The 19,829-nt window shown below is 32.3% G+C and overlaps 1 protein-coding gene across 1 annotated transcript in view; it reads left to right on the top strand.

The window, feature by feature from the left end:
* Positions 1-19,829, top strand: part of LOC143917011 (atrial natriuretic peptide receptor 2-like) — a 69,230-nt gene that overhangs the window by 29,775 nt on the left and 19,626 nt on the right. The window contains exons 2-3 of the mRNA XM_077438371.1: positions 6,198-6,328; positions 6,383-6,447. Coding sequence (XP_077294497.1) covers positions 6,198-6,328; positions 6,383-6,447 — 196 coding nt within the window. The remainder of the gene's footprint in view (positions 1-6,197; positions 6,329-6,382; positions 6,448-19,829) is intronic.

Genomic DNA, 19,829 nt, shown 5'->3' with positions numbered 1-19,829 from the left:
ATTTCCATAATTTAACACTGAAAGAAAAGCGACATGGGAGGCTCGGAGAGGAGGAGTGAGTTTTGGACATAAAATAATTAATAACGTTAAACTATTTTCGCATAAAACAACCCGTCTTACCTGGCGCGTAATAAAATTCAGCAGTTCGCAATTTTGCCCCAGCTCTGAGAATTTATTATGCGACTCTCTTTCTTTGGCCTGCTCCACTTACACCTGGCGAAGGAAGAGACACGTGGAATTGTATACAGGACGTACATGAAGTAGTGACACCCAGTTTTACATTCTGACTCCGTTTCTACCGTATTGAAGAATGTGAGTCGGACGACCGCTATGGGACGTTATCGAGAGGTCAAGTCGTTTTTCCGGCACGTGAGGCGACTTGGAAAATTCGCGCGTGTGAAAACCGGGTGAAATTCCACGACAAGATCATTGAAAATTGCCACCGTATCGGAAGCTGGGGGTGGGTGAGAAACGGCGACGAGATTGAATATCGAATCGGGAAACCGTATTGCGTATTCGCGAATTTATACCTCCTACATAACGACGTACATGTATTATAAATATAGCTATTGTAGCTAAGTATTTTTCCGTACCAAACTTCCGTACCAAATTCAACATTCTATTCACCTTCCCCGTCTTTTACGTGTATATCTAATAAATATTTAATTTTGTATGATTTGAGTTTTCCGTTATACTTTTACGACTATAAATAAAACGTCCTAGCATAATAAATACTGATTCTAGTCAAATTCTTCATAATCAATTGGTGGAAAGCAAGTTGGTCCAAACTAATAACTCGAATAGCAGATTATCGAAATGTTAGTCATTTCAATGACACATTTTTCAACCGAAAAAAATCCCGAATGACAATGTAAATGTTCGAGTGTAAATTATTAAGTTGACGGATAACTTTTGTATTGTTAATTTCAAGTTTATTAAAATATTATCATTTTTAATGGTGTTGCGTTTTTCGATTCATGTTTTATTTGTGTACACTCAGGTACATATTTGATAAAGATTCTCAGGAAAATAAATAGTTTCGAACATTATTACCAGAGATCGGCGGCGACGATGCTAGACGGCTAAAAGAATGGTTCACTTTTGTCAATTACTATTTTCAACCTTTTTTTGCTCTCCTGCTTTCTCGGTCAATGGGGAGGTCTATTGCTATTTTATGGCGGCATCTCGGCCACCAGCCACTAGTTATTTCCATAATGTTTAGATGTTTATATACGCTATGTGTGAAATCCGATGTTTCCTGTGCTTTGTCGCAAGGCGACGTTGTCAAGGCTTTGACAAGGCGATGTTCGTATCGGTGTTCAAAAAGGTGGAAGGTAAGCCCAACCGGCCTTGCTTTGTGCAAACTCGGGCCGCGGCTAGTAAAATGCGGCCCAAACCGACGAGATTAGGCTTTCCTGAGAGTTATTTCCCTCCTTCTTTGATATCCATCATATTGGAACGTATCCCTACTTTTATTAAAAGGCTATGGAACGCATCCCTGCTTTTTCTGCGTAAGCAAAATCAAAATCCCACGGAACGCACCTATCGCATAAAGAGAACATAGTGTATATATGAAGTATCGATAGATGTAGTTTTGTGATCGTATGAAATTTTGACTTATATGGAATTAGAATCGATCACTAATAACGTTTTCATAGTGAATGTTTGCTATACAATATATGTATATACACACAAGTTGCAAAAATCAATAGCCAAAAAATTAAATAATACGTTCAATTCACTGAATTTATATCGTTTGTCATAAATTTTAATTATATACTTATACTACGCCATTTGTTAATATCGTGTCGAAAAATAACGTTGCACCGAGTGAATATTATTAAACATATTACCACCAATTTGGAATTTGGCTTAGAATATTCATTCGAACGATATGTCATTCAAAAAACTGCGTTTCTAAGAAAGCGTCTAAATATGTATATGTCGAATAGCATTCGGTGAACTAATTTCGAAAAATTTAACAAATACCATAAATACTAAAGGATTGTGAATCTTTAGGAATGTGTAGATTCGAAATATGGACCCTTCGATATCACACCGTGACAAAATTTTGAACAATATGAATCAATGATCAGTCTTCAGCTGTCTTTGGAATTCTTCTAGTTTATTGTTTTAAGAACCAATATCTTAGAAATGGCAAATCGTATTTTTTTGGTATGCAAGAAATTTTTCGATAAAGTTTTTATGAATCATTTTACATTTGAACCAAAAATCACATAATCAGATTATTGTCGACGTTCCTCCTTTTATTTTTTTTTAATACATGAACCCAATATAATTCTCACTGTAATAAAATATATACGATAGAGTGTAACGTATTTCAAACTATGACTCATATAATATACATACATACAATTCGCACCCAGGGGAGGCTATAACTATTTTTGAAACTGCGAACGAAATTACCATTGAAGCTCATCAAAATTCCAAACTGAAAATTTATCCTTCTCTACATTTTATGCGTTAAATTTATACTATATTATATTAGTTTAATCCCGTCTCTCCGTTTATAGGTGTACTAACATGGTGCTAAAACTCTGACACTTGTAGATTTTATTAATTTTTTTACAAAGCACGACAAGGCGAATTAAAATAATAAAAAATATACATATATGTATATGTAGAGGTTGTTAATGGAGCGTATACATCAAATGTCGCCTCACAGATTTAATCAAGATCTTGTGTCAATATTTTTCCAGAGTCCATAGTAGGAACAGTTCCTTTTATTTCTCTTTTACGACGCCGAACAAACAGCGAGCTCATTATAACGCAATATTCTCGAGCGTAAAGAGACCCTCTTGTTCTTCTCAAAGCGTCAGATCGCGAAAAAATCGAGACAGAAAAATTAATTAAGAAGAATCGTATCCGAACGTACAATATTCAAATTTAATGAGAAACCGCTTCAATCGAGTTACACGTCGATAATGACTTGCAAAATATAATTGTATGAGACTTTCAAACGAAAACTACATATCTGTACCTACATATATATACCTATAGTATATATAATATAAAATATCGTATATTTGTGTTCGGAATTATAAATGAAATTCGAGTGGTCGTAGAGTTTGAAATTCCCGACAATACCTAATGAAAAATGTACGAGCTGTCTCAAAGGACCGTACTCGGCCCAGTATGACGTGTGTCCAGTTGGTTAATACATTATAATGTCACAAATCTACTAGAGAATAGCATACAATGATAACAGACTGAGTAGTTTAGTCTTAGAAGTACTGAAAAAATTAAACATATATGTATATTACATGACTTTCCATATATCACCTAATAAATCGATAGTCTATCTATACGTATAATATATGTAGTAACTCAATTTTGAGCGCGGTAACGATGTAAGAAACGTGAGTCTCTTGAGAAGTGCCCTTTTCAAGAGGCTTGTCTTGGATCTTGTGTCTGCTAAAGGAGATACGACTGAAATGTTAGTAGATGTAATAATTTGATGGGTGGCATGAATAGTTTTGCCTAATAGAGCCACGTGAAAAACATTTTGACTTTTTTTTTTCTGCAATTTCTGCGTAGTTTGATTTTGAATATAGATATTTTAATACATATATGTGATGCACGTGTTCTTACATCTAAAAGATTATTTTCGATTTAATTTCTGAAATGGGAATAATTTTATTCGAATTAATTTTAATAAATTTATACGCAATATCCAAGGGCTTTTGCGGTGTTCAATGATTCGGAAAAACGAGCAGTAAAAACATGCCAAAATGAATTTCCAATCATTTTTCAGAAAAGAAAAAAAAAGTTTGCTGCCGTTCGTCGAACCGTAAAAAAGTACACCTCGTGCCGAATATTTACAACGCGAATTTTAACCCCGGAATCATTTATGTAACTTAAAATTGTTGTTTTCTCTCGTATTGACCTCGCGAATAAACAACAAAACCTCTTCCTGTTTAATTTGTAATAATAATATGATAGATCTTGAAAGGCAACAATTTTCTTATAGGTACATACATATATTATATGTACATAAGTAATATAATAGTACGTGTAAATACGCTTCGACAGTATAAATCGTTTACTATCAATAATATCCATCCATTTTCTTGCTTATTCATCCCATCAAGAAAGCGTATAGATTCAGACAGTAACCATTAATCCGATAATTCGAATCACTGTAAAGCGATCACGTATAAATGTTAACAGTAGACATTTTATCTTTCTTTCCGATTGCTCAATTAACTTCGGATTTTATTACGAGACCCTCGAGATCTTGGTGAATTACTTACATACATATTTTATATATATTATATAATATGGACACACATATACTACATGTATGTACTTTGTTTATTTATTATTTGCATATTTTGAATGGAAAGATGTATGGTCGAGATTGATGTCATTTGCATAAAAGATGAGATAAAAGCACAGGACGGAAAACTTCCATGAAATTCGATGAAAGGAATAAGTCGGAATAGCACTGTTTTAATTATTTTCATAAAATAAGGATTTATTTATTTATTTGATATACTTTTATTTTGAGATAAAAAAAAAGATTATTATAATATACAAAAAAGGTTCAAAAATTAAACCATATTTACATACATATGTATGACTAAAAAAATGTTTGTAATTATTTATTATTTATTTATTTATTTATTTTATTTATTTATTTATTTATTCTAAACAGACCATTGTGGCATAACAGGAATTCCTAAAGCGCCACAATGGTCAAAAAATATAACACAAAAACAAAATAACAATTAAACATAAACATAAATACATCCATACATAAACATAAAAATAGCATTTAATAATAACAGATAAAGTAAAAATATCAAATAAAATATACCATAAGGAATGCCTTGCACCTACAGCCAGTTTCAATAAATATGTATGTAAGAAACAACTACAAATACAAAACATCCCTGTAAGGCCCAAATGGAAGAGAGTTAATCAAAATTTCACTCATAAATCACAATCAATCATGAAAACAATGATGAGCGCAGACTACCAGATAAATGGGTTAGAGTAATTTCCGACAATTTACGCTCACTAAGGTGGAAAATATCACATTCAGTCTCGGCAGCAACGATTTCATTAAGAAGTCGGATAGCTCTTGGAATAGGAGCCATTCGAAAAAGGACTGTGCGGGCAGGAGGTACAGCCAGCAAATGATGATGTCTACCACGCACATAGTGATTAGGGACATAAAGTCCCAACTGCTCCAGCAACAACGGGCATGACGCATTACCACGTAAGAGCAGGAGAACGAAACGAATTAATGAGAAGTTTCTCCGAAGTTCAAGGGAATTATACCCAAGCATGCCCAAAAGGAAAGGAGTGGGGTAGAGATATGGGTAATACCCATATTCTTTCCTATATAGGAAACGAAGAAATGCTTTTTGCACTTTCTCAATCATCAGAGAGTAATTTGCTTCATGCGGATTCCACACAATCGCATTATACTCTAGCTTACTTCTCACAAGCGAATTGAAAAGCAAGCGAGAAGACAAAGGATTGGAGAATAATCTTGCATATCTCAAAACAAATCCAAGTCGACGAAAGGAAACGTCAGCGACTTTCTTGATATGGTTGTGAAAGGTTAGCTGAGGATCAAAAGTGATACCCAAATCGACAATAGATTCCACACGCTTCAACAAGACGGATCTAATGGAATATCCGTAATTATCAAAACCTTTAAAAAAAAAACATCAATACGCACAGTCAAACTTTCTTTTTTTTATTTCTGTATTGTATCATTAAAATCATATAAGAAAAACGAATGGTTATTTTTCATTCTAAATACTAAGTACATAAGGATATACATACTTATATAAGGGGGCTTAAATAAAATATAAATATTTTGTTATAAATTTGACCTTTCTGTTTTTATTATAAGATGAAACATAAAATCAAATATACCGGTATGTTTTACAATAAATACTTCTTATAATCTTTAAAAATTGTTTTGTTATATTGAAAATTAATCATAATAAAATTGGAAAAAACTTGTACCGGAAATTTCGTTGTTTATATTCTTTGTAGCAGAATTTTTATACATTCACATACTAGCACAAGTGTTCGTATAAACTCGTAATATAAAAATATTTATCTATGAATATACATAATTGCATGCTCTTGAATAGTATTTGTATAATAGAATCCTCAACTATTCGAGTATAACCATAATTTTTGTTATATTACAGGACTTCCGGATGTGCGTCATCGTGGAACCTCGCCCCTGTCCATATCGCCAAGACACTCCATCGATGAGAGGGGCCAGGGCTTCCTGGTGGGATTGGGGTCATCTCCGTCTACGGGGGCTCCCGGGGGAGGAGTGTGGACCGAGGCAGCTGTGGATGCCCTCGTCAAAAGGTGCTGCGCCCCTCAGGCTCCCGACGATACCGACAGACCGGATTTCGACGCTCTCAAAGCTAGCATCAAGAGAATTAACAAGTAATTATATACATAAAATTCAATTTTATTTTTATATAATCATTTATATTTACTACTAGCTGAACCCGAAATGAGTTGCAATGCCACAATAGCGCATACAATTCCCGTTCCCGAGTTAAAGCTATGGTAATTGACTTATCCAGCGTTTAACAGCGGAAAAACGCTGGCGGTGAACACATTTGAAATTATTCAATTGTTTTTTTTTTTATTTTACCCTAACAAAGCAGGTGGCGACGCGCACACTTTTGAAATGATTACGTTACAATGCCACTCATTCCTGTTTTCCCGTTCCCATTCCCGTTTTTGGGCGATTTTTTTTTTACAGAAACTATCGCGGACATACATACACACAATAACTCCTGTAAGTTTCGTCACAATCGGTTTAATGGTATAGGAACGCATACGTGACAAACAGACAAAAATTGATTTTTATACATAGATTTTTTCTATTTAGTTAATACATCATAAGCGAAGCGGAATTCATTCGTGTTTAAAATTTGTACTATTTTTATTATCTTTGTTTGCTGTCTGAAGCAGAAAAAATGGTAGTCTTTGGCAGCAGACGGTCGATCAAGACGCTAAAATCAACAAAAAGTACATACATATGTACATAATAATATGTTATACTCTCTCTCTTCTATTTTATTCTTTATCCAAAGATTAGTTTCCTTCAGTACAAACTGTACATCTTTCGTTGTTGCTAAAAGCTGCTCTCAATAGAATCCCAGCCTTTTACAGATTTGAGTCCATATATTTTTCTCAAACCCCTTTGGGCCGCCCCACCGGTCTTTTACATGCCAGTACTTCGAAGAAAAGCAAATAAAATCACTAAAAAGCATTTTCACAGTGAAACTATGTACATATACTTAAACTACAGAAAAGACAACATCTTCAATAGAATACTTTAAGATATCGCCAATTCACAGTACAAATATTATATATTATATTATAAATTTTCAAATTTCTCTCTCAGTTTATTCTATTTTTTTTTTTTTTTTTACATAATATCAGAATTTTTTCAAAGCATTCTACAAAAACAGTCTCCAAATATTCATCCTGTGCACCAAATCTTTGTCCCTTCTTTCTTTGGTGCTATCGCTTTTAGCAGACGAGGAAAACCCATCGGATTCCTTCCCCAGGAGACTTCACTTTCCATTCGTGATTATGCTTATACGCACGTACGTATATGTTGATGGATATATTTTAGTAAAATGTCAAACATACTACAACAAATAGTGCACATATTGCACGTGTAGGCAATTTATCACAGTTATAAAGTTTTATAGACACATATTTGACGTAAACTTGCGCTCCCAATACTCAAGGCAAATTTATTAAAGGAAGGCTGCATAAATAACATTATCCTTAGTCGTAAATAATTATTATGCGAGACCTAGATTCGCAACAATATTTCAAAGTTGAAATAAAAGGAAGCATCCTTGACACGTTATAAGATGAACAAAAAAACATAAAAAAAAAACTAGGCGAACAAATTCTAAAGCCTCGCGACCAATCGATAACTGGGTCAATTGCTCGACTTAACAACAATGGAAAAACAATGTCAAGTACATACATACAGCTCGAAGTTATACATTTTAACGAACGCAAAAGAAAAGTTTGCTTAGTTGTTGATTTATTTGCAGACCCTCAATCTTGTTGTCGACGGGTGTAGAGCTGGAATTTTTATTGGCGAAATCGACTTTTCGTGCATTCCGTTTTTTTCGCACGCAGCTCGCTCACTCCATTTCTCGTTTTTCTTTTTTAGTTTTTGCCTCTTTTTACATCACCGACATATTTGACATTGTCGAATTGTGTACCGACACTTTTGAAGCAACACGTGTTTATCCCGAAGGCATGTTTGTATGAAAAGTAAAACCATTTCGAAACGCGTTCGCAAACAGGTAAAAATCTTTTGTAAGGGCCCACAAAAAGGAAAACACGATAAAGGTTTACTCGAGGGCAAAGAAAAACTAAGTAAAATGGATTACCAATGGTGAAAAAAAAACACAAAGCATCTATTGATATAGTACAGGGGTGGCCAAGCTCCTTGATAGTCCGAGCCATTTTTCAAAATTTGAAATATTTCGTGAGCCGCAATTAAATACGTATTTAAAATGTATGCAAAAAAGGTATTAAAAAAATTTTTTTTACAGAAATTATATTTATTGAAAACATAAATAAAAGTACAAAATATGTGTATTGAATAATATGTGCGTCAGCAAGAGCGCACATTCTCGAGTGCAAGCTTCAACCTGCTTTGTGACGCACGTTCCCAAACTACAGGGCGTTTGAAAACTATACATAACATTTAAAATGTTTATTACGGGATTAATGAAATTTGTTACAAAGTTGCACTTAGTCTTTCTTATTTGTCGTCAGTAATCGAGAACATTTATCGAGAGTCACAAATAATCCTTCAAAGAGCCGCATGTGGCTTGCGAGCCGCAGGTTGGCCACCCCTGATATATTACATGCGTTGCTAAAGGCTAAAGCCACTATCCAACTCTTCATGAGAAAAATTGGTAGTTTTAATCAACAGTGATTTTTTTTTGATTATTAAATGCTTTTTATTATTACTTAATTATGTTCTCAGTACATCTTATATCTATTCTAATAGCTACTGATCTACTGATCATTTTCTATAATATAATATTTTACAATTTTGTATTATATATTATTCTAATGTTAATGTACAGCATAATAGGAAAAAGAGCTCAAAAACCTATTTATAATTCTTTTAAACGCTAATTATACATTTTATACATAACCAGTGTTTTTACCCGGCTTCGCTCGGTATTTGTAGTATAAACCGCTTAAACATGGCCAATCTAATAGTAAACATTTTATTAAATATATTTAAATAGTTTTATTTTATTTAAATTTATTTGAATATTCATTTGTTTTTTTATTAAATTGTACGTCACGGATTCCACGAACCAAATAAACATACATACATACATACAAAGTCTCTTTCGAAATTATATAGATATTATATATAGACGTTAATTAAAAACTCTATAACAGTGATATGACTCCATAAAAATGTATTTATTTGTTGTTACATTTTTTTTTAAATTGATATTTGATGGTTGGAGACAGAATGTTAAATTACAGAAAACACAAATATCGGAAGGCAAAGATCGAAAATCAAAAGATCTTAAGTCGAAAGATCAAAAAAAAAGGGTGCATGGTAAACGGTACATACTCACTTAATTTACGCGAGCAGGGTACAACAGGAACAAGAGGAACATGCTTTTCGTCCCGTATTCTGCGCGTGCACATTAATACGGGAGGAAAAGCCTGTTCCTCTTGTTCCTGTTGTATCCTGCTCGCGAAAATTAAGTGAGTATGTACCATGCACCATATATTTTTTTTTTTGGTCTTTCGACTTAAGATCTTTCGTTTTTCGATCTTTGCCTTCCGATATTTGCGTTTTCTGTAATTTAACATTCTGTCTCGTCACAGAGACCGCTACTACATATGTATATGTACATATATTAATGAAAAAAAAATTAACATTCTAACATTCAAATATGTGTCTCGAGAAGGAAAACAGTATTGCCTCCAATTTATGTACATTGCCATCTTAAAGCGAGAGAAAGGACAAAAATAAGATACAAAAATATACATAGGATGAACACTCGTTTGAGCCTATTTTTTTAACATCCCAGTCAGAAAAATTACGTAAAAAGTCATAGTGAATATACATATGTATGTACATACATATATTGTTAGAATTGTTTTCGATTGAATCCACTCTAGTAATACTGACTTATATAAGCTTGTAAAAAATTTAAATATACATTGATTGACGACCTTTAAAGCGTCATTTATTTAATCATATATTTCATGTATGTGGTAAAATATGTATACATGAAAAAAAAATGACATAATAGGGTTTATAAAGTGCCTGTTTCATGTCTTGTAACTCATGTTATATTGTACTAATCTAATTTGCCGTGATATTTTTGTACGTGATACGAGAATAAACAACGAGAAAATCTTCCTTGAATTGCAACAGACTTTTTCGTTTATAAATTTGATTATTTCCTTTGATTCGGAAAACACAAACACGAGACCGGGAATTTCGCGTGAGCTCGTTAACAAACGAGATTACGGCGAAGCTTTCCGCTTCGTCCAAAAGCTCAACCAAGGATTAGTTTAATTGGTTTATTACTTCCATGCGTGTCGTTTCTGATTCGCACCACACACTGAGACAACATCTTCGTATGTCGAAAATATAATATAACATAAACTTTGAACGATACCTCCCCATGTGTAGGTAGCTCTTAGGCCCGGCTCTCGTTAAAACGGAGTTGAGAAAATTTCCTTTCGGTAATAAGCTTAAACGCTATGCCTTCAGAATTTCCCGCAGCTTTAAATTTCGGATTTTCTTTTAGCACTTTAAACGTTATTCATGCGGTTCGTGTGAGTAACTACAAAATAAATAAAAAAAAACGGTCCGAAGAAAAGTACGTAATCGTTTGCGTAATTCATTATGAGTAGTTCCACTTTTCCAATTAGAGTTTCTAAAATAATTTTAAATTTACTTCTAAAATTAAATTGTTACGACTTCACGACGTTTTATTACATTATGTAATGCTTTGACTTCTGCTGTTTGTCTTATATTCAAATGCACATCAAGTATTATACATAAATTTCAAAGAACAGCTATCCCTTTGTCAACACTTCGAGTGTAACTTACTGAAGCGTTTCAATGCAATCCTAACATTTAAATTGCTTTCGTACAAATTTCACTCCGCATTGAAATTTGTTGCTTTCCCGTTTCAGTTCAATTTAAACGACAAATTTTGACCTTAGCTAAGCGGTTTACGAGCGACCCGTGCTTAAGCCTTCCCCGTTGTCTCTAATAATATTAAAATTCTCGAACTGACGTCAACTAATTAAAGAACTAACTTTGAAAATGTTTTGAGTTTTGTGTCACATTTAATATATTATGAAATAAATTTTACCTTGTTACCGTCTCGCATCTTATTATACATGTATAATATATTTCTAGCAAATTAACCAAAGGTTTATACATACATGCATATCATAGTACGCTATTTACACTGAAAATCTATATAATAAAACTAAAATTTTTGGTTTGAATAACATTATATGTAGGTAATAAAATAATTTACACGACACAAAATATTTAAAATATACAATAAAGATATTTATTACACTTATTTGTGCAGTCGGATCAAAATTTACCGACTCCAACTTGATTTTTGTAAAATCGACTATTCTTGCCAACGTATAAAATTGTAAGAAATAAAAATAATAGTGATTTTCAAAATACAAAAAATTGTTGAAAGTTGCAGTCTAATTTATTGATTTATTGGTATTGAAATAAGTATAAATAAAAACTAAGTACAATAATAGTGTACACAGATAAATCAATGCGAAAATTGAAAATTAAAAAAAGAAAAAGACGGAGGAAACAATCAGTTCATCAAACAAATATCTACAAATCATAAAAATACCTGCAATTGAATGATGTTTATAAAGAAATAATTAAATTTAAATATATTAGTGGATTTACTTCAGTACAATTGGAGACTCTGGTTGTGACATATCATAATACTTTTGATAAAAGAAAATAAAAATGCGTTGGAGTCGGTTGTTTCTTTATGACTCCGACTCCGACTCCACAGCCGTAATAACAGTCCAAGTGAACATTTCGTTACTTTGTTCAAATACGAACCGATTTGACCAGTTATATTGTACACAAAAGAACATATAATGTCTACGAACAAAATTATAACACGATATAATGTCTTCAGACAAAATAATAACGCGACATAATGTCTACGGAAAAAATGATAACGCGACATAATATGACATTCACATGTTCCAAAACGAATTTTTTAACGAAAAAAAAACATACAAGAATTCAATAAAATGTGTGATAACGAAGATCTATACACGTCCTTTGAAACATTAATAAATGAATTTTAGATACGCCAGTTTTATCGAAATTTAATCGTAAATAACAAACTCTATCATAAGAACTTTGGAATTCTTAATAAGAAAACATATTTTTTCACTTTCTTTGTTTCTAACCTTTAGTGGGCGTGTTTTTCTTTCTGAATAAAGAAAACCACGACCATTAAGGGATTATCAACACTTTTAATTTAGTGTAATCAAAAGATTGAGTACACTAAATTTAAAGTATTATAATTATTTTTTACAGTGTCAATTGTAAATGCTTTTCACAATCAATAGAATTACACAATATTAGAGTATGTTCAATGTACGTTCGATTCGTTCAAAATTCAGTTTTTTTATTAATATATAACCAGCAGTGTGGTCTAGTGGTGAGTGTTGTATTCTTTCGTGGAAGGGTTCGATTCCCACTTGGCCAGACCTTGGTTTGTCGAGGTCGATCGTTTCTTATCAGAATTTGCCAATTTTTCTGATTTTCATCGAAACAGTTCCTGTAAAAATTAGCTTTTCCTCTCCAATTTTCTATTGCAAACCTTGAGTTATTGTTATATCTCAGGTTTCACCAGATTTCTTTCCATAGATGTCTCTGTGGATGTTTATTGAATGTAAAAATCGTATTGTTACATAAAATAATGTTATTAATCGTATTGTATACGATGTTCGTAATGTCTGACCATAGATGTCAGGTATTGTTTCGATTTACTGTATGTAATAATTATGTATTTGATATATGTAATATATAATTTCTCGAGTCTTAATCTGTTTAGCACCATCGCCGCTTTGGAGCAATCTGTTAGGCGAGTATGTATGATTAATTGAATAAAAATAAAAAAATAAGGCATTAACGGCATAATCGTAAAGATTTTGAAATATGTAATCAACGTTATTGATAAGTAAATAAGAAGACAAGTAAACTACCTAGATTTTATTATTAGACTCAATAAAAAAAACAGTATCCGTTTCATTTGACGAGTTGCGATTTCGTTCGAATATACATATGTACATATATATATATATATATATATATATATATATATATATATATATATATATATATATATATATATATATATATATATATATATGTATATTTTTTACTCGATCTGGTGTTACTCAGGGGTCCACTTTAGGCCCATTACTATTTACAATTCTTATTAATAACCTCCCTAGAGTTTTATGTAATGCATCATGTCTCTTGTTTGCTGACGACGTTAAATTATTTTTTGCTGTCAAGGATGAGAGGCAAGCCTCTCTCCTTCAAGCTGATATTAACGCTGTCTTGGAGTTCAGTTCTAGTTTAGGCCTTGAACTTAATTTAAACAAATGTGCAATTATGAGCTATGGACGTGCATATTCACTCTATTGTCACGGATATTCCATTAGATCCGTCTTGTTGAAGCGTGTGGAATCTATTGTCGATTTGGGTATCACTTTTGATCCTCAGCTCACCTTTCACAACCATATCAAAAAAGTCGCTGACGTTTCCTTTCGTCGACTTGGATTTGTTTTGAGATATGCAAGATTATTCTCCAATCCTTTGTCTTCTCGCTTGCTTTTCAATTCGCTTGTGAGAAGTAAGCTAGAGTATAATGCGATTGTGTGGAATCCGCATGAAGCAAATTACTCTCTGATGATTGAGAAAGTGCAAAAAGCATTTCTTCGTTTCCTATATAGGAAAGAATATGGGTATTACCCATATCTCTACCCCACTCCTTTCCTTTTGGGCATGCTTGGGTATAATTCCCTTGAACTTCGGAGAAACTTCTCTATAATTCGTTTCGTTCTCCTGCTCTTACGTGGTAATACGTCATGCCCGTTGTTGCTGGAGCAGTTGGGGCTTTATGTCCCTATTCACTATGTGCGTGGTAGACATCATCATTTGCTGACATCATCATTTGCTGAGAAATTTTGATTAACTCTCTTCCATTTGGGCCTTACAGGGATGTTTTGTATTTGTAGTTGTTTCTTACATATTTATTGAAACTGGCTGTAGGTGCAAGGCATTCCTTATGCTATATTTTATTTGATATTTTTACTTTATCTGTTATTATAAATGCTATTTTTTATGTATGTATTTATGTTTATGTTAATTGTTATTTTGTTTTTTTTCTTTTTTGTGTTATATTTTTTGACCATTGTGGCGCTTTAGGAATTCCTGTTATGCCACAATGGTCTGTTTAAAATAAATAAATAAATAAATATATATATATATATATATATATATATATATATATATATATATATATATATATATATATATATATATATATATATACATATATATATATATATATATATATATATATATATGTATGTAAGTTCAAGTTTTGAAAAATACAAATAAGATGCACGATAAATTAAAAAAATATATATTCTAGGAAAACGCCCAAAAGTACTCTGGTAAAAGTAAAAGTATATGTACATACATACATATATTTCCTCTCTTGTATTATTTTTTCGTTTTAAGTGAAGCAACATCAAAAGATTTTATAGCAAAGACGACATAATCCCTCTTTACAATAAATCATTATTCGTTTTGCTACCTGCTGTATACAAATCGGCGACGAGTTGCTTTCGACTATGCAGATTTCATTAAACATAAATAAAATGAACGATATATTTTATAAATTTAGTCTCGAGCTAATTTTTTAGAAATTCCCGAAATTCTTGAAATTGCGACACCGTGAAATTCTCGGGAATAAATTCCCGAGTTGTCTCGAGTTCAATACAAAATAAAATCGTTATTAGTTTGCCCTATCTTGAAATCAAAACTCATTTATTACAATAAAGATTTTAACAAGGAGAATATAAGCTTTTTATACTTGGTCGATTCCTTAAATTGGAGTTCTGCTCCTTCCACATTTCCAGTGCATTTATAATAACAAACATTTTAACATAGTCTGTCTACTATCATATTTTGTACTACGTTGTCTGTTAAAAAGAGTGTATTTTTTGGTAATTAATCAAATAACCCACAGTCACAGTCTACCGCATGCGGTGTGTAATTTCACACCCTTTTTCTCATCGATACCAAAATAAAATAAACAAAACATTAATTTATATTAATATCATAAAAAATCAATTGAATAAACTTTAATTTAATTTATGCTATTGCGTAGGGGTAGATTCGGGGTCCAAATGAAAGGCCAAAGTCGCTTTACAGCATTTATTCACCGATTCAGGAGGACCCCACGTAACCACCGCTCACTCCAGAATATTTGATCTACCGTGTATATGTACCTCCTTATAAAGAACAAGTTGCCCAGCATAGTTTCCCCGATCTATTGACGTGTCTATTGTCTAGGCACGTACATAGGTCCGTACTCGCCCCATTCTGTGAGAATTACAGCATATGCTTTGTTCGGGCACTAACTGAGACCCGTTAGCCTAATTCGGGGTCTCTATCGTTCACCAACGAATGCAATTAGATGTGGATACTCTCTCTCGTGTTCCCAATACCATTATAATATCATATTCAATTTATTGTGCCTATTTCACATATATACATATATGTACATATGTATCATACTTTTCATACAATATACTTATCCAAACAATATGTTATTAGACTCTATTGTTACCTACTACTAAATCACAATTTCTTAGTTCAAAAATCGCGATTCATTTCCGCAATAAAAAAAATGAAAGCCGACTGTCATCTCTCGTATTGAATTCCAATAAAAACGGATAGAAATTTCATTAGGCGCGTAATGAACCGTCAAAGGTTCCTCCTCTTGGGACATTCCTGAAACCTGCAACAGAATATATATGTATATTATGTATGTATATGTATACGTAGATATAAAATTTACGAAAAATACCGAGACCGAAATGAATTCGCATACTGTGCTTAGATCTAAAACTACGTACAACCTACAATTTTATAAAAATGAATACTATTTTATAAAAGATTATTTATTTCATCGTTATCATATACATACATATTTACATTTACGTATGTACATAAATTCATTTGATTTGAGGACGTCATTAGATTTGACTATAAATAGTTTCGTTTATTACGATCATTTATGGGACTAACATTCCATTGTTATCCTACACAGTGAACACAATTGGAATTGGCTATACCTAATTTCGTCGGTTATTTGTGGGATTTTATTCAAAATTTCAAACATTTTTATAAATTACACTAGGTTAATTGACATTATTAACCGGTCGATATTTGTGAGAACGAAACACTGCTAACCGACTGTAAATCATCAAAATAACTACTTATGTAATTATTTTTGCTATAAATCTCCAATCTTGGTCTATAATATATGATATAAATATTATTCCGTTCTGTTAAAGACACCTCAGTTTTATGGCGATTTTAAAGGCGACACATTTTTGTGTCGCCTATATAATACATCCTCACAAATGTCGTAGTTCTACATCGAAATAACGATAGCATCTCTCATACTGTTATATTTTGGAGACCGTAAGTGCGTTCGGACACATTTTTCCACAAATAATAAAACAACTTACGTGCCAGAAGCCCCAAGAAAGTAAATAATAATGTTTCAGTTTAACGACGCCATTACAGTGATGGACAATTTCGCTCTTACCTTACGCAATAAACACGCATGACAAATATTAAGATACGACACGCAACGTGGTCAATCAAATATTGATCCAATTACAATAATATACTGATCCATAACGATCAAAGCCACCGGTTGCTTTCGTTCCAATTCCAGATTTCGATCCTGACTTTGAATAGGGCTTTTAAATATGGCTAAAACAGTGCTAGTAGAAGTATGTGTATGTAGAGTAGGACGCGCCATAATGACCGTTAATTTTGAACTCGATTATAACGCTCCAGTGTACAGTTTTAACTAGGGTATGTATTAAATATAAAATTTGCATATTATTTGGCTCGAGAGTTTGTATTACGGCTTCGCAATTTTTATATGTATATTTTTGCCCGTACAAAGTCCTTACCTTGCCTTTTTTCCGGGGAAAATTTGATTTTTTCTTTTTTGCTCGAAAAAGTATTTTGATTTTTTACATGTATACATAATATGTACGTTGCGTGCGAATTTTGCTTCCGCATGTTTGTATATTCCATGTTTGCATTACTTACATCAAACGGGGGGAAAAATAATTTTCGAGCAATTTTTCTCCTCTTTTCCTATTTTTCAAGTAGACTGTTCGTTTCCGCAATATCTTTCAGACCGGAAAATAATCTGTACGCCATTCAATCGCTTCACACCTTTTTGAATCTCTTTTATATCTACTTGGAAATGAGGGTGAATAAAAATCCCTTCAGAGAAATAGCCCTTTTCCATCTCTCGTCCTAGATTTACATCTAGTTTATTTATTTACTTGTATAGGTACATATGTATGTACATTTGTGATGGCGTCTATTTAATTTTGCACGAAACTAAATAAAACCTACATATTTTCTTATCAAACATTATAATATCCATAATGCATATGAAATTAAAGCTCTTTAAGGATTAGTATAACACTAGCATTACTGAAGTTAAAAAAAATCATCAGAAATACCACATAAACATTTTTTGACTTTTATACAAGGTTGTGGAATCCGGTCGCTCTGTCGGAGCATTTCAAGCGGAGTCGGAATTGAATTTTTTTAATCATTTTCTTTAATTAATAGTATTACGGTATGTAACAACTAGAGTCTCCAATTTTATTGATATAAATCCACCAATAAATTGAAATTTAATAATTTCTGTATAAAAATCATGAATTTAACTTACGTAAATAAACAAAATCGTTGAATGCACGTGTTTTGATGTGTTGAGGCCTAAACCGATTGTTTCCTCCTTTTTTACTCTGATTTTTGCTCTCATTTTTCGCGTTGATTTACATATTTTTGTATTCATACACAAACATTATGAATATACAGACTTTTTATTTATACCCATTTCATTACCAATAATTCAATAAATTGGCTAACATGACAATTTTTAGTGATTTTTTCAATTCCAACGGTTTTTTTATATTATGGAAATTACTAATAATTTTATACGTTGGCCAGAAAAGTCGATCGTACTAAAATCGTTCAAGTCGGAGTCGGAGTCGAAGCTAGTCGAATCATAAGATAAAGTCGTAGTCGAAGTCAGTAAAATTTGAACAGCTCTACTTTTATAATAAAAAAAAATATATCCAGCTTTTATCATTTTTTTATCATTCGGGTTTAATTGCAGCTTGAATTTTTACTTTATTATACGGTATGAATTCTGCCAGTAGTTTTTTTCCTTTTTTTTAGGTACATATGTACATAGTACATAGAGTTGAAACGTTATTCAGTTTTCATATAATTTTTTTTATTTTCAAATTAAAACAATTTTTTAATTACTTACATAGAATTTTCATTCGAGATTTCTACCTCAACGTTGAAATTTTTCATTGAAATTCACTTCATTTCCAGATATACGTATCTATGCGGCTTTGCTGTATATAAAGCAATTAACAAATACGTTTCAAATATCACCCATTTCGCTTTAACCCTTTAATCGAGCAATAAATTGTTTATTCCGCGCGGCAAGCGCGAGTTGCATACAAATGCCACTAAATTGACTGCAAATTGGATGCACCTGCACGTGCACTAATCGAATTAGAGTCCACTCCATAAAGCGCCCCTGACTTTCCCCATTTCCACCGCAAAATATGGAGAAGCATCGAAAATGCTTACCGAGAAGAAAATCCGGAATTGTATAGCAAAACAATATCTTTGCATTCATCATTATATGGATGTATGCGAGTGAGGCCGTTATCTAAATATACTTTCAATCTAATCGCGTTATGCCATCATCCTCTAATTCCACTAATGCATGTCTAAAGGCCACCGGGTACTTTCTAGAATCGCATTGAACTCGTAAAACTACCAATTTAATTTAGACCTTGCACTACCTCTTTCTATCTCCGTTTGTATTTTTCCTTTCGAGACTGAATAAATATTGATGAATTTTCACCAAAATGGCGAACAACATTCCCAAATTGAACATTTCGAACAATTAAACTGTAACGAGATACGATCGTTTCATTTTCAAATTGAGTAAGCGTGTTCGTTTGGTTTTTAATCACGGTGTATATTGACTTTCATCCACTTAAAAATATTTTGTTTTCGTGGAAAAAGGTGCTTGAAAATTTTCCATTACAATTTGTGTCCGTGTTGAGAAACTTTTATAAGGTTGCCAAGCTTGAATATATAATTTATTAAAGACAAAAAGGATGCTTGTCTTTAATATATGGCCAATAAAATTTAAAAAAATAATAATAACAAATAAGGGAAATGAGAAAAATAAAATGAAAATTATAGTAAACCATCAACCTCGACTGTAAAATGAATCAAAATAGTTAAATTTTTAAAGAAATTTACAATTTAAAAATTATGTATAAAATCCTAATCAAAAGTTGATATCGTCATCGAATTACTTCAATACTTATTTACTATATAA

The sequence above is a fragment of the Arctopsyche grandis genome, chromosome 9 (genome assembly GCF_051622035.1).
Source record: "Arctopsyche grandis isolate Sample6627 chromosome 9, ASM5162203v2, whole genome shotgun sequence".
Taxonomy (NCBI): Eukaryota; Metazoa; Arthropoda; class Insecta; order Trichoptera; family Hydropsychidae; genus Arctopsyche; species Arctopsyche grandis.
Note: the sequence above shows the minus strand (reverse complement) of the source record. Positions and strands in the feature narration are given on the sequence as shown.